General features: G+C 44.8%; 1 protein-coding gene across 4 annotated transcripts in view; it reads left to right on the top strand.

Moving 5' to 3' along the window:
- Positions 1 to 15,475, top strand: part of chchd3a (coiled-coil-helix-coiled-coil-helix domain containing 3a) — a 69,281-nt gene extending 53,806 nt beyond the window's left edge. Inside the window, exons 8-10 of one of the 4 annotated variants that reach the window (XM_070992445.1) lie at positions 10,832 to 10,967; positions 11,206 to 11,246; positions 14,791 to 15,456. In XM_070992445.1, the coding sequence (XP_070848546.1) occupies positions 10,832 to 10,967; positions 11,206 to 11,246; positions 14,791 to 14,800 (187 nt within the window). In that variant the 3' untranslated portion in view covers positions 14,801 to 15,456. Of the gene's footprint in view, positions 1 to 10,831; positions 10,968 to 11,205; positions 11,247 to 14,790 lie in introns of all 4 variants that reach the window. The other 3 variants (XM_070992442.1, XM_070992446.1, XM_070992444.1) reach the window with 3 other exon arrangements.
- Positions 15,476 to 16,348: the final 873 nt, after the last annotated feature.

The raw sequence follows: 16,348 nt of genomic DNA, 5'->3' as shown, positions 1-16,348 counted from the left end.
CTGTTGAATAATAAAAGGAAATATTTTTTGTCTCACACAGGCTTTTGATTTCCTCAAAGTTGAAAATGTCCCCCAGAGATGAAAAAAAAAAAACAGGGCCTTATCCATACTTGATAGAATTGACATTTGATATGTTAATGCGAGGATGTTATAAAGTGTGGGAGATGACATCTTTCTTATTAGAATGTCTTCATTTCCCCACTCTGGCTCATGTCAGTGCCACTGTAAAGAGAGTGATAGTACTCCAGGGATTGATTAGTGTTAGGGCTGATATTAGGCTACGGTTCATTATAGTGGAGAAGAAGATGTGTGGGACCAGAGCAGGCTGTCTGTCAAGGGTTATAACAGCCGTGTATGTGCTTTTTGCAGGTTTTAATGAGGACTATTGGGCGATTTGAGTTTACAGTGCATGTGACGTCAGATCAGATGGGAATTTGTCGGATTGCCATCGGATGAAACTATTATTACTTGGAGTGGATGGGACGTGGGAAGAATGTATGTGTCATAGCTGCATGCAGCACCTGTTCTGATGCTCAGTCATAGTCAACATGGGAAATAATAATTACTCTGATTTGAGACAGGACAAGGAGCAGGAGTGCTCGGTCGCAGAAAACGATGCAGTGGAATTACTCTGAGAAGATTTCCGTCCTGTGTCAGCCTCTTGAATGTGCCTCTCTTATATCAGTAACAGGCTTGCCTTTTTTGGTTGACTTCAGTTTCATTATGAGTTACACAAAAGTTGACCATGGGATGTATGAATAGGCTCCAGCAAGTAGCCGGTGTGCATGTTTTCCATTCATTGCAGTGGTGCAGCGTGGCCCTTCTTCATGTCGACGTTAAAAAGAAATTAACATGTGAGTGGTAGGTACTCCAGGGAGGCGTGTGTGTGTGTTTGTGAAATATGAGATTGTGCATGTGTGTAGCTGTTTGCGTATGTGTGTAGTACAGCTGTTCCCTGCTGTTCTCCTGCAGTATTCCCGCCAGAGAATGATGGAGCTCTGTCAACTGGAACGCTCCGGCGTGACTGTGACCTCATTACATCCAGGACACACAAAGACACACACACATCTATATATATATATAGACGAAGAAGCACAAATCTTTCACACTTTGTCACTGCTATGATTTTGTACACAAAGCCAGCACAGTACTTATACAAGAGAAGAACTTTTTGGGCCATTTCTACATCATGCTTTAAAAGAAACTACACATTTAGTTTTCATTGTTTTTCCTCTCAAAATTAAGCGATATTGTCCAGAGTTAGTCAAAAAAATTACTGATGAAACTGTAAAATGGGCCCTTTTAGTGTCTGAAATAGTTGCTATGAATCATAAACTGCTCTCAAAGACCTAGACAGAAGATGCTTGGTGCACAGTTCTTCCAGTGCATAAATATACACTACATGTAACAGATAATGTAATAAGACAGTATGTTAGACACACGCATACCCGTAGAACCAAAGCTTTTATTCACTTTCCCTGTGACACTGACTGTAGATAAGAGTTCCCAGTCGCCTGTGGAAAGGAGGCCATCTCTTCCTGCGCCTGATTTATATCCTGTCACCTTCACCACTAGTTGTTTATCCACGTCTGATGCATTATCACACTATCCAGCACCGAATGCGTGACCTTTACTGCACCACATGTATGTAAGAGTGCATGTTGGCTTCAAATGTGTGCACTTGTATGCGCACTTGGGTGTCTCCTTTGGAATGTGTGTGTCGACCGGCTGCAGTGAGCCAATGGGGCTTTAGTTTGAAATGCAAGCTGACAGGCGTGGAGGAAAATGATAGATGTGAGATTATGCGAAAAGGTGGAATGGGGAATGAAAGGAAGGTGGCGTGGTCCTAAGCCTCCTGTCAGCGCTAACCTTTGGTGGGGCTTTGGGCTTCTTTGTAGAAGCTGGTCACTGTCACAGTTTGTCCAGGGTCCCTGCAGAATTCAGATGGGACAGGGACATCTCATAGCGGTGAATGGGTGGGTCTGACAAGGCCGTGTAATGCTGAGGGATTGAGACCATCATCTCTTATGTCTCCATCCCCCTTCTCAGGTCTCAAAAACTTGGATTCCTCTAAGCTTTCAGCCTTGATGGTGAGATTTACGATAAGATCAGAAAAGGCTATGTATTTTTTCACATTTTTGTGTTTGTGTCTGGGAGTGTGTGTGTTTGTGTCTGTGCTGCGTATTTTCCATTTCTCCCCCATACAGTCAGCCATAGAGAATAAAATCTCATTTTAGTGTGTCACTTCGCTGTCACTCCTCTCCTTCCGCGGGCTACACACTCACTCCCTTTGTCTCTTGTTTATTTTTTAGCTCTTTTGAATAAATCTTTTTTTAATTTAATCCAGTTGGCAGTAACAGCAGCTGCAGTCCTCACTTCCACTCTCCGCGCACACACGCACGCGCGCAAAGGTGGAATGAGGAGGCGTGGAGCAAAACTTGTTGAATGTAAATGGCTCGTTTTTCCTCATAACGCCGAGACCAGACCTGGCTGTCTGTCTTCTGCATACCATGTGGGAGATCTCATCCCTCTTTCAGCCCCCTGTAATCATAAACAACTTAAACAACCCCTCATCTGCTGTGTTTATGCATCTGCATTAGTACCATTGTGCAATGCTGCACCTTGACGAGGGTCAAGTTTATTGTCAGTCCTGTCACTTGAGTTGAAGTTTCCCTGATTTTCTTTAAACCTCTGCTTCTTGCAGTGAAGCTTGTTGAGAGAAAAATGAGGAATATCCGGTGCAACCTAATGCAATCCAAGACACAGCCCTGCAACAAAGCATTGCAGGACGATTGCACCGTGCTTTTCTTTTATCTTTCTCTTTATCTTATCTTTATCATTATCCGAGAGCGGGGCTTCTCAAACTTTTTAGAACTGAGTGCCGGTTAAGGGAGTCAGCATGTGATGGATGATGGCCGCACGGGAAAACTTGAACTTGTCGTAGCATCAGTCATTGGTTAGATAATGGCATTTAATGTTAAATTCCTTCAGCGCTGAATACATCTGTTTGCAGATGAGGCAGATCGCTCCATCTGTCGCCTGAAGTCTAACGAAGCAGGACTTGATCCATTTTTCCTCTTTTGCTCTTCAACCATGCAGCGTTTTTTTCCGTGGTGGCTTTTCCATTTCACTTCCACTTTAAACTGCAGAGTTAACTAACTTCAGCTAACACCACTAGCATTGATGACAGTGCATAATCCCTGCAACACTAGTTAACATGCAACCAGTAGTTGTCATTCATAACCTGGCAGAAGCTTGTCAGGGGGGCACTTTGTCAAAGTCGAGTAGTGTATTAAATGCAAGCTATTGAAAGCACAAGCATGTCATGTTGGTGGGCCACGCAGAATGTTTCTGAGGGCCGCCATGGGGCTGTGGGTCACACTTTGAGAGTCCCCTCTGAAGAGGATAAACACTTAAGAGAAAATCCTGCTGATTCTTCCTGCTGATTCCATCCTGCTGCTACAAAAAGTAAATAAGGTGTAGAGGCAGGTGGAGGCTTTCCATTTGCGTCTGTTTGTTTAAGGGAATAATCCTGATGTCCCAAAATTAATGAAGTAATGATTTATTCATGTTTAATTGAGCCATGCGGCACTTTCAATGACTAAAAATGACAGGAATTCATTTAGCAGGCAAGTTGATGCAGCGCACTCCAGTTGTAGTCGTTGAGGTGTTTTTCTCTGAAGCAGTGGCAGGAGCAGGGCGGGCTGAGCAGAGCTTTGACCCCTCAGTCAGGTGAGGGCAAACCACAATTCTGTAGCTAGGCAACGCGGACACAGGGACAAGATGGTGGTCAGCCGAGGACACAGAAGTCAATAACTGCTTTAAAAGCTCTTCTCTGGGCCTTAAGAGCTTGGCTGGGCTGGCTGTAAAAAGCACACACAATCCGAGAAACCTGCGTGGGAGCGCACGGACACACAACGCACACACACACCTTTTAGTGACTGCGCTGCGTTGGAAATGCTTGGGAAACCCACACACTGCTTTTATTGCTTTTCTGTATTATTTTGTCTTTTTTAATATAGTGAAGGGCAGCAGTGGCATGAATGATGGAAAGGAGAAGAATGTGGCACTTTTTGGGTGTTGAGCAATCACAAAGCGCGGCTACTCCTCGCTCAATCTCAAGGCGTCTCTCACAAAACGGTGGACATCTTCCAGCTGCTGTGTTTCAACAGATGTTTGTGAAACATCTCCTCTTCTTCTGCTTGAGGCTTGAGAGCAGCCCTCTTGAAAGAGTGTGCATAAAGAGGGGTCAGAGAGGACATACACTCGCTTTCTCTTTCCCCTCATCCATTCATCCTTCTCTGTCTGCCTCACTGCTCACTTAAGAACAGTGTTTTCTGTCTTAATTTAAATCTCCGTCACTCACGCCCTCTATATTATCATGTGCTCACTCACTCATATGCTCCCTCGCCATTCTTTGGCTCTCTTTTGTCCCTCACTCTTGATTCTGTCGCTTTCTGTGCCTTCCTCTCTCTCCGTCTCTCATCCAATCTCTTATCCACGCTGATGGATTTCACTGCGGGGGGTCACTCAGGTCTGCTTTTAAAAAGCAGCGTGAGCGAAATGTGTGTCATTTTTCTCCTTAACTGGATCATTTGTATTTATTTACCCCCCTCGGTACTGACGCCTGCCTTAACTAGAGAGAACATGAGGGCTTTTTAAGGGGGAACCGGCACCCACCCCTTAACCCTATTAACCCCTAAGTGGACCCAAATGATGATAAATAGACAATGTGGTGATTAGGAACTCAATCTGGTGGCTGGTGAGCGTAATCCATACTGTCGATGGCACTACAGTATGTGTTGTGTGTGTGTGTGTGTGTGTGTGTGTGTGTGTGTGTGTGTGTGTGTGTGTGTGTGTGTGTGTGTGTGTGTGTGTGTGTGTGTGTGTGTGTGTGTGTGTGTGTGTGTGTGTGTGTGTGTGTGGTGGTGGTGGGGGGGGGGGGGGGTGAATGCTGGCAACATGTGTGAAATCTTACCAAAGCAGAAGTAAAATGGTTTCTGTCTCCTCCTGGTCAAGTGCTTTTTCATCCTAATATAATGATAAGTCCATTCGTGCAGTCATGTGACAGCACAGTAAATGGCTTCTTCTAGGATAGAGTTGCTTCTCGTTATAATCTATTTAACATATGAGAACTTTTATTTTGTTGACACATACTCAGTTAAAAACAGTACAAAGACAATATACTTCACGTTTTATCTCAGCAGCTTCATTGATTTCTTGTAACTCTCTGCTTAGTCTGAATTTGATGCAGCAACACGTTTCAAACAAGTCGGGAAAGGAGCAACTAAAGACTGGGAAAGTCGAGGAACGCTCCAAAAACACCAGTTTGGATCATTCCACAGGTAAACAGGCTGATTGGTAACAGGTGACAGCATCATGATTGGGCAGGAAAGAGGCATCCTGGAAAGGCTCAGTCGCTCACAGGCGAGGGTGGAGCCATTGCTTTCTGCTTTATTTACGTTTGGAACGGCCAGTTTCTTTGTCCACTGTGTGTCCCGTGAAAACGTGTGTGTATGCATGTGTGTGTCTCTGCTCTCAGTTGTCACGTATCTGAAATTATGACAGATGAACGTACATGTTTCCAGATGCATCTGACACTTTGTTCGACCATTGAAGCATGTTGCATCCTTAACAGAGATCTATGAATGTCATTTTCGTGCACAGCTCTACATTGTTACAGCAGATGGTAGTCATGGTCAATATGCGTTGGTTTGAAAAATGCACTGGTACTGATCCTCGCTCAGTCTATTGGCATAACATGCATATTGCACGAAAATCCCAACATCGATCTCAATACTCCCCCGAGCTCGGGGTCAATATGTTCCCTGAAGAATGTATCCATAGCTATAAACCTACTGGAATACGTCCCCTCCATGGAAATGTGCTGACTGGAGCAGCGGGAGGCTTGAAAGAAGGGATTGTATTAAATGATATAGGGACACCTTGAGGAGGGAGACAGACAGTGAGAGGGAGTGCGCAGGTAATCTGTTCTGCTTTATTACATGTTAAATGGGACACATTCACCCTCTCATATCATCCCTGCCCCTCCTCTCAACCTCGTTTTCTGTTTCCTCCTCAAGGAAAACTTTACAAAGGGAGTGAGCGGAGAGCTTCAGGAGTGTTTTGTGGAGGGTCTCTGTCTGCTTCTCCTGCGTCTCTCCTCCATTTTTCTTTCTCCCAAAGACACTCCTCTTCCTCTCCTCTTTTCCACGCTTACTTCTCTTTTCTCCATGGAGTGCCGCCCTCTCTCTCTCTCTCTCTCTCTCTCTCTCTCTCTCTCTCTCTCTCTCTCTCTCTCTCTCTCTCTCTCTCTCCCCTCTGTCCTTTTTCCATTCTCTCTTTTCATCTCTCTGCTGTGTGATTTATGACACGGAGCAGAGAAACTGTAATGTAGATATCTAAACCAACCTCACTCCTCCCTTTCATTGCTATCAGTGGATCAGGGCATTAGGATCCTGCTTGGGGTGTGTGTGTGGTGTGGTGGGGGGTGGATAAGGTGTTGTTATAGAGACCTTTACTGCTACTGATGGCACAAGGCGAGACCCCTATATGACTGTTTAGATTTAGTGTCTCTGGGGCACAGGGATGCAACACACAAACATACATATATATATAGTGCAAATAATAACCAACTGCATCTGGCTAGATGTCTGTGTTTGTTTCAGTGTCTCCTACCACATGGGGTTTTATTAAATATCCCATGAACCTCTGGGGATTGAGGGAGGGAAAAAAGGCGAGAGGAGCAAAGAGAAGATGGAGATGGTGAAATAAGAGTGTGGAGCATTTATTAGCAATGGCTGCTCGTATAACTCGTACAATAATCTGTTGATGCGTGTATGGAGGCATTTATGCTGTAGCGTTATATTTTTTGCCTGTGCTTGAGTGTGTGTGTGTTTATATGGTCCCGTTGAGCGATGTGTGTGATGAGTGGGTGAGTAAAGAGCAGCAGTGTCACCAAGAGGGCTTATTTCCTGAGATGGAGATCATAAGAAATTAGACTTTTTTGGTAAATTTTGTAGACTTTTACATCCTCAAGCCTCTGAAAATTATTCAAATTAAACTGAGAAGGAAAATCATACTTCATTGGATATGCACCCTTTGATGAGGGGTCATAAGTTAGACATTGCTTCACTAGAAGGAGAGCCAAAAGCAAAAGAGTTAACCTGTTAACCAAAACTTAAATTCTGCTTTCAGACCAAACCGGGGCTGAGAAATGTCAGATTGCCTCTGGTGTTTTTTTTCTGTTCCCTGTAAATCATTTAAACACAGCCCAAAAAGAGGTTCTGCTTTGGGAATGTGATATGGTCTTGATGTTTATGAATGCCTTGCTGCTCAGGTTACATGGGAACAGGATGATTCATCGTTGTTTTTGACGATATTTATGGGTTTACCCAACGATTCCCACAGCAGAGGAATCCACTGCGTATCCGCTCTGCAGCGTTTTACTCCTGATCCGTCTCGCTCTGAATTCAACATGAATAACCTCGTGTTTGTCTTGTTTTTTGTGGCGTTTGACATAGCTATGTAGGAAGGTGTTGCTTGGTTTTAATTAAAACCAAGGATCTAAATCCCCCCTAGCTTGCCTAAAACTGAGTACAATAACTTGAGTGTATTTCCATAACTAGCCTGAAAGAATTTGGCGATTACCCGAGGCCAAGAACTGACTTGGAAAAACAAAAAAAAAATCTCTTTTCAGATAGTTTTGCCAAGTTTTTAAATGACCACACGTCATGACTTTGTATTTTTGAGCTGAACATGTGGTTAAGTTTCATATATTACAGGTAAAAAGAGTCATTTTCAAGTGGTGTATAGCTTATTCGTGATAAGACAACGTCTTTGCATCTGCTCGCCCTGCTGCACAGCACTACAGCAGTCAGGCTATAGTAAATGACATGAGGGCACTTAATGTAAAACCGAGGAGGGGGGAGGTTTGTATTCTTTCCCTACCAGCTCTGTGTGCTTGGTGGCAGGAACTTAATGTTAATCTTAATGATAGATGATAGAGGATGCAGCGTGCCGCCACAGAGTGTGTGTGACAGTGTTATTGTCTCCATGATTAACTCAACCCCTGTCTCAGCCCCTTCCCCACCGAGAGAACCAGAGAGCTGGCAAAAATAGAAGTACCACTGTCTAGTTCCTCATCAAGAAAAGCTCTTCGTTTCTATCCAGCCCCCACTCATCCTCTTTCTCTCCCTCCCTTCCTCTGCCCTCCTTTCTCTCTCAGAGGCCATTACTGGTGATAAACACTGTGGTTTGTATCAGCAGGATGCACCTGGCATTAACGCGAACGCTTAAGAAAGTAATTAGTGGGTGTATGTGGCTCCCCCTCGTCCCTGTAGATGCCCATAGGCGGTGTAATAAATGAGCGCCAGGATCCATAGGAATAGGATGGCAGCGATTTCTGCTAGCGCTGCTGTCATCGTTCAATACCCTGACGCAGAGCAATGGCCTTGTCATGCCTCCAAGCAAATGACTGAATTTCTCCCAAGTGGATCCGCAAATGCAGAACCTTCTCCACACCCAGCTGCATCCTGCTCTAGTCTGTGCACCGTGGAATTAACCAAAATTAAAGAAAAATGCTTATTACGTCTTTGCTGTGAGAGTTAGATGAGAAGACGGATACCACTCTCATGTCTGTAGAGGTACAACCTGCAACCCGTTAGCTTAGCTTAGCGCAATGACTGGAAACACAGGGAAACAGCTAGCCTGTCTCTGTCTTAATGTGGCCAAATCTACCTACCAGAACCTATAAAGCTCACTATAATCTATATTTAATCCATACAAAAAGTGAGGTGTAAAAACTACAAGTTTGACAGTGATGATAAGACTGAAGGAAGCTGGTGTGCCCAGCCAAGAAATTAATCTACTTCCTGTCTAAGCTAAGCTAACTGTCTCCTGGATGATATTGACTGTACAGACATGAGAGTGATATCAGTCTTCTAACCCTAATATAAGGCAAGACTAAGTGTGTTTCCAAAAAGGTTAAAATCTTCCTTTAAGCATCCTAATTGACTGTTTTTCATCGTTTGAAGTATTCCTCTCTAGCTTTACAATATTTCTTACCCTGTTTGGCCTCTGAGCACTGTGTTGGATGGCGAGTGATCAAGTGTATTGATTAATCACACTGCTGTCGAAGTTGCTGAAGGTGTGGAGAGCGCCTCTCATGTTGTCACAAATTGCCACTGACCTGCATTTACAAGGACTATAGATTTTTCCGGGCCTCCCTAACAAATATGAGCGCGTGGTGATGCACATATGTACACATCTCCACTGCAACAGCTTCCTGCAGCATTTTACCCTGGGTAATGACCCATGCAGCCAATCCCCTGCTTTGCATCCAACGGAGGAGTAATTTCTCACTCCAGGGGGGAAATCAAACATCTGATTCTGACTACGGGGGGGCTCAGCTTCACCCCCAATATTCCTTTGAGATCACCAGAGTTGCTGACATGCAAAATCTCTTTCACACTCATGCGAAGCATTTAGCGAGGCAGATGGAGTGTCCTGAGCACTGGTGTGAACAAAACGATGACACCACCATTAGCATAACAGCCCTAGCATGTGCATGTGTCATCATTATAGGTTTTTATGGGGTGTGTGAAGAGACAGACAAAAGCAGTTAACAATGGGCAAGGCATCGGGGTTGATTGGATAAAGGGTCCAACTCTTGCGTATGTCTCACATTTAAAGTCCCATTTAAATGCACTGAAGTTTAGCGTAGCAGCTACCATTGCAAGTGCTAGCATCTGGATCATACCGGCTAAGACAGCAGCACTAAAACTTTAGCACACCTCAAGGACAGTCTTCAGCATGCAAAGCTGGTGATGCTTATCCTATAACCAGATATATTAGCGTCCACAGGCTACAACAACAACCTCCTCTTAGATGCTGAAAGATTGAATTTGCTGTTTAGGCCAGTCCAAGGTGACAGCTACCCAGTATGTAAATGGTTGACACTGTCAGGGAGCAGTCCTGCATCAATGGATGGATTCACTGCCCAGTAGAGCGATCAATACTCTCTTCAGTGAGACCTTTTAAAGGGTTTTTAGTGGTAAGACTTAAGAACCAGGGCTCATGTACCAGGAAGGTATATAGATCTTGCCGGTAATTTTAACCTCATCATCATTATCATCGTCACATTATAACAAATAAGCCTGACTGCTCATGTAGATAAAACCAGCGGCCTGTCTCGTGGCATTAAGCATCGATCTGCCGAGTTAGCTTCTCTTCCGTGGCACTGACGGTCCTCCCTTTTCAAGGTTGGAGCCATTGTTGGAAGCTCTATTTGGCACCTCTTGTTGTCCCTTTTTCCAAATCCTGCGGCCTCCCTGACGATATGTTGTGATGTTGTGCACACATCGGCATGGTCTTAACAGCAGGTTGTGAAGGTTGTCCCGACCTTTGACCTTCCCTCCAGCAGCCACGGTAATGTTGATTCTTGCTTTAGGAGTTTTGGACAGGAATGACAGTGGTAATAGAAAAGGCAAGGGGTGCACACACTCTATCGACTGCAGTATAGGACTCTCAGTGAATGTGCTCGCCTCAAGATAAAAATGACCATCATTTTCCAAACCAACAATATGTCTTTATCCCTCTTCTCTTGTTCTCGATGTCATACTCATTTTCAGTCCCTCTGCATTGCACATTTTCAAACATTTTCTGTCCACCTTTGACTCTCTCCTCACGCACATTTATCACTTGGCCCTTTCTTTTACACTTTTACGCCTTTCCCTTAACTCTCATCTCTCCTGCCGCATCCTCCCTGCCTCCTTTACACCACATTTTTCCCCATTTTCACACTGTTTCTCTCCCCTTCTCACCCCCGCAGGCGGTACGAGATGTATCCTGTGTGTGCAGACCTGCAGGGCCAGATCCTTGCATGCTACAAAGAAAACGTTGGAAAAACCCTTAACTGCTCCAACATAGCAGCCCTTTACCTACAGTGTGTCAACAACGCCAAACAGGTGCGTATTTGCTGAACCTAGCTATCCATCTTTTGTCACGTTTCACATCTCATTTGCACATAATTTGCCACGCTTGTTACTACCACCTTTTGCATATGAATATTATGCATATGTGTATTGCATGCTTGTTAAGTGAAATGAATGACGATTCTTTGCACGTAAGGAAAAAACTTTAATCTTGTATCTTTAAAAAAAAAAAAACGACAAAATAATGCATTTTTTTCTCCCATCTGAGAAGAACGACAAGTACGTGCATGCACCCTCGTGGACAGATGATATGTAAGTTGTGGCGCCTCCTAAACCTGTAGTGTAGCTTTCAGTTGAATTGATGTGTGTATTACAAAGTAGCCCCGTGTGTGTGTTAGATACAGCATACGTCATTGGGCTCATAGATGGTAGCTACAGTAGAGCAGCTATTCCCTTTTTAAATGTCCAAATGAATTAATATAATATACGCACACATACACACTAGCATCCATTTACATGCTTGCTTTTAGACAGGAGAATATAATTTCCACTGGGCTACTGGCGCCTGAATAAAGCTCCCTCTAAATAGCCAGTTTAAACCTTACGATCTATTTCCATAATACCTGCTGACACAGGCGTTCCCCTGGCTGTCTCTGGGTGTGTTTTAATGTAATAAGACCAAAGGAGTAGCCGCTGCTAGTTGGATACCATTGTCCTCTCTGCGGCTCTCCCCTTTCATTGCCGAGTGCAAATGTTTTTTCGCCCTCTGTCTCCCGCGGTCACACACTGTATGGTAATTGTAATGTCACTCAGGTTGATATTAACTTGATTCCCCCTCTCTCACTTTGCAGCATGTAAAATCCAGCGGCCCAAACAAGGATCAATTTATTCATGGTGCTTTTCTATTAGATTTTTTTCTTTTTTACAATTGCATTGTTTTCCCGGATATGAGGAAAACTGAGTTTTGCGTCTCTCGCTCACTCTCGTGGGTATTAGTATTAGATCTAAAAGTCAGATGCTGGCAGATTTTTAAGCTATACATCATGTAAATTGCACAATGTTTTATTCATTGTGTGGATATGTGTGTGTGTGTGTGTGTGTGCGCGTGTGCATTTAAGAAAGCTACCTGTAGCCTCGTCAAGATTCAGCGAGGGTGCGTTCACAGTGCGGATGCTGTTATGATGTTGTAAATTGTTTGCAAGCAAGCCTGAGACGATATGGTAATCCGCTTGTGTTTATCACCCTGCGGCAATCACAGCACACTCCTGTTCGTCTGTGCTTATCTGTCTAAGACTTGCTTTTAAAGTCATTAGGTGCAAAAAAAAAAAAAAAAAACAGTTCTGTGATAAGGCTTTAAAGGAATAATATGCAGAATTACACAGCCGACAAAATAGGGGGAAGGAATGAAGTAGGATTGATATGAGCTGATGCAGCTTCATGATTAGGATGTTTACACAGCTTTATCGGAGCCGAGCAGGAAGCCGCACCGAGAACAAATGTCAAAGGACGCGACTTTGACCTCTGGAGGTCAGAAGATCCAAACGTGCCCTCGCCTCTCATCTCCTCGCCCTTTCGGTCAAAGACACTTTGCTCAGACAGTTTTCAGACAGCAAAATCTCCTTCCCCTTCTCCGTCCTTCCCCTTCAAATCTTAAATTCCATTACGAACCGAGCCAGCGTGGGTATAGATAGGGATGTCCGAGATGCCATCTCGCTGGGGATAAAAACCAAATCCCCCCCAAATCTCAGTTTTACAATATTGACCCCTCCACTGGAGTCAGCCAAGACAGAGCCGTTGTCAGCCGACCGGCCTTTGTCGCTGATAATTAGCGTTCTTATCGCTGCAGTCAGTGATAACATTTAGACCCACTTTCACTCTCTTTTGTGGCCTCTGTGCCCCGCCGCCAGTCCTCCTTCACTCCCTCCATCCACTATCCCTTCATCCCTCGTCACATTTCTAATGCATTCAGCACTTAACAGGTCCAGATAGCAAACTGTGAGGAAGAGGCAGTCGAAGGACAGATAAAGTCTCTTTCTCTCTCTCCCTCTATGAAAAACAGTTTATCACAGAGGCCGATCTCTCCATCCACTGCTCGCCTCCTCATTCCATATTCTCGCCGCATGACCGCCTCTTGCTCCCTATCTTTTCCTTCTCCACTTCATTTTTTAGACTGACCCTTCCATCTCCCTTTTACCCTCAGAGGGCCAGGGTAGATCCCTGTTTGTGGTTTCAGCTGCTGTTGTGTTTGCGAGAATAAAAGAGGAGCTGGCTCATAACTGCCTCTGCATCATCTTTGATACTGACATTTCAATCACAATTGCAGGAACAAAAAGTGTTTCAATGGTTTAATTTGTCTTTTTAATCTTTTTTAGACGACTTTTCTCTTGATTACATTGACGTTTCTCACCAAAATGCCTTGTGTGTGTGGTTTAAACGGCCACAATCAACATTTTTATGATAACAACATATCAGATGTTAACGTGAAGGGGGTCGCTCGAAGGGCTCCAACCTGAAAAGGATCATCACGGAGCTTTGCAGCGAGTTTCAGCTCATTGTTTCAGCTCATTGTTTCAGCTCCTGGACTGCGCCTCAAACTGGACGCGCTCTGCCAGAGAGCAGCTCAGAGATGGGATTTCTGTGAGATCACTGCGCTCACATAGAAACAAAGTTAGTTGCAGCATCATCCTGCAGAGATTTTACAGCTCAAACTCAAGTTTAACCAACACATTTGTCCATCTCATGTTTATTAATAATCACTTTATTGCTTCACTTTTGTTTCTTATAATCCCTTTTTAGCTTAAATACACGCCTATATCTAACGCATGCTTCTGTTCCCGCTCCAGTCTTCCTTGTGGCTCTTGTAAATCCTGCCTGTGCTGTGTTTACGCCTCCTCTTCAGAGGCGGAAATTTTTCCCAGCGGAACTGATAGTCACACATAGCGGAATATGCAATCAACTTCTGTCAACACGTCTCCTATTATTTGCATGATCCTCCCATAAACACATTTGCAATGAGGATGGAGGTGCACCTCGCAGACGCTCGCGCAAATGAAACACAAACCGTGACTCCGGCCTGAGCGCCTGCTTGATGGACGCAGCATGTGTTTGGGTCAGGTCTGGCCTCATGTTACCATCCAGAGGAATGACTCCAATGAGCAGCGATGTATGCAGATTTTAAACTTGGGATCACATGGATGCTGAGCTGAGGTCTAGGAATCAGTATCAGGAGAGAAAAAGCAATGATGGCCCGAGCTGCAAACATAAAGCCCGCGTTCTAATAACCTGAAACGATCCTTTAAGTGATCCGCCCTCGTCCTAACCTGGACTTTACAGTGTTTTAGAGTGTTTGGCCAGCTGTTTTTGTCAATTATTGTTTTGTGGGCAGATCAATAAGGCGCAAAATGAACTCCTCTGCTGGAAAGAAATGTTACTGACGTGAGCTTAGCTCATCCACAACACCATTATTAAGATGGTCTGCAAGTAAGAATAGATTTTTCTTCCTCATTTTTCTTTCCTTGTGTTGCTTTTTGTTTTCCCCTTTCACGCCTCTTCTCTCAGGCAGGTTTCATCGTGTGGCATCAGCTGCAATAGGCCAGTTCAAATGGTTATTGACAGGGAGTGCTGGGGATTTGTGGTTGCACTTATCGCTAACATGGACTGCACTGCCCTCGGGTCCAGCTCGCTCCATCCTCCTCCCTTTTATTGGACTCCCAGGGCGTCCTCTCTCGGTCTTGTCTCTCCTGTGTGACATAATATCTTCCTCTGCTGTTTGTTTGTCCATTTGGATTTTTATTTTTGCCTCTCCGTCTCTCTCATGCACTTTTCCCTCTTGTTTTGTTTTTTTTTTTGTCTGCAGAACAAGCTGAGGACCGGAGGTTAAGGGCGAGAGAGACAGAAATGAAGAGTTTCTGGTGTGGGATTACTTATTATCGACCGACTGACAGACAGACCGAACCGGAACGAAGGAAGTGAGGAGCGAGTCAGCACCAAGACACACACCCTCAAAACCCTTTGGAGAGCCGGAACAGAACCAGACTAGAGGCACCGAACACAGCACCCTGAGAGAGAAATAGACACCTTTTCCCCATAGATTCTTCTCTCCTTCCCCACCTTTCTTACCTTCCGTCTATCTCTCCTGTGAGTATGTAGGGAGCGACACTGTGCTACTTTGCGACAGCAGGGACCAACGGCACCCAGCAGGCCTGAGCTCGGCCCGCTAGAAGGACATGAACCACCAAAACAAACCGAGTCACAGACCACTTGCACCCCCCCCCTCACTCCAGCACCGCTAGGAAGATGAAAGTCTATTTTTACTAATAAAAGCCAGTCCTATTTTGTCGTCCATAAATCACTAAAGTCCTCGTTTTCCTGCTCCCAGTGCATTATCCTGTACACAAATGCGCATGTATGCATCTGTTCTTGTGAGTTTGTTCATAATGTAACAACACGCGTGTTCAATTCATGCAGACCAACACTTGTGACAATGTCTGATCAGAGGAAATAAAAGACGAAACGATGCAGGAACTATTGTTGAACTCCATAAATATTCAGTGGGCTGCGTCTCTCAAGTGTGTGTGTGTGTATGTGTGTGTTTTATGCTAATTACAGCGAGTGTTGTACGACTTTCATGTGTATGCGGCCCTCATGTTGTCATGACGACGTTTTTTTCGAAATGGAGTGAATGAGCCCAAGAGAGGGGGACCGAGGCGTCGGGGAAATATTCGTCCCAGATGTTCTGGTTCATCATCCGCCTTTCTGTTTCTCCACCAGTTGATCTGCCTTTCTTTCCTTGGCTCGGTGAAAGAGCAGGGGGCTCTTACCTCTGCCTTATCCCCTCATTCTCCCTCTTTTCTTTTACTTATCTACTCCTCTATCTATCTCTCCCTCCTCGGCTCTTCTTCCTCTCTGCAGTGTGTTTCTCCTCTGCTCAGCCTCCCAGGCTAATGTTGCCTTGGAGGAGACGGCTTCTCTACGCTGTCTGCACTCTGCCAGACTCTCTGGGTTGGGTTTAACTAGATAGACACTGTATGTGTGTGTGTGGGTGTGTGGGTGTGGGCGGGGTATTAATGCAGCCATCCATCTACTTTTTATGCAGTAACAGTGTGTGTGTGTGTGTGTGTGTGTGTGTGTGTGTGTGTGTGTGTGTGTGTGTGTGTGTGTGTGTGTGTGAGAGAGAGTGTGTGTGTGTGAGCGGACGTTGGAGGGTCTGGGTTTGATGTGGAGGCAGGTGATCGCAGAGGAGACCTTATCTTAATACTGCATGAGAAGAAGAAAGTGTGTGTGGTGGACAGAGAGAGAGAGAGAGAGGAAGGGGGTGTGTGTGTGCGCGTGCAAGCATGTGATTCATTGTGACTAATCCCCCCCCCCCCCGCCCGTCAGTCAGCTGTCCTTTTGCTTTTTGACTTGTGGAGTCT

The sequence above is a fragment of the Chaetodon trifascialis genome, chromosome 22, assembly GCF_039877785.1.
Source record: "Chaetodon trifascialis isolate fChaTrf1 chromosome 22, fChaTrf1.hap1, whole genome shotgun sequence".
In the NCBI taxonomy this organism is placed as follows: domain Eukaryota; kingdom Metazoa; phylum Chordata; class Actinopteri; order Chaetodontiformes; family Chaetodontidae; genus Chaetodon; species Chaetodon trifascialis.
The sequence above is the reverse complement of the archived record's forward strand: the minus strand, read 5'-3'. Positions and strand labels throughout refer to the sequence as shown.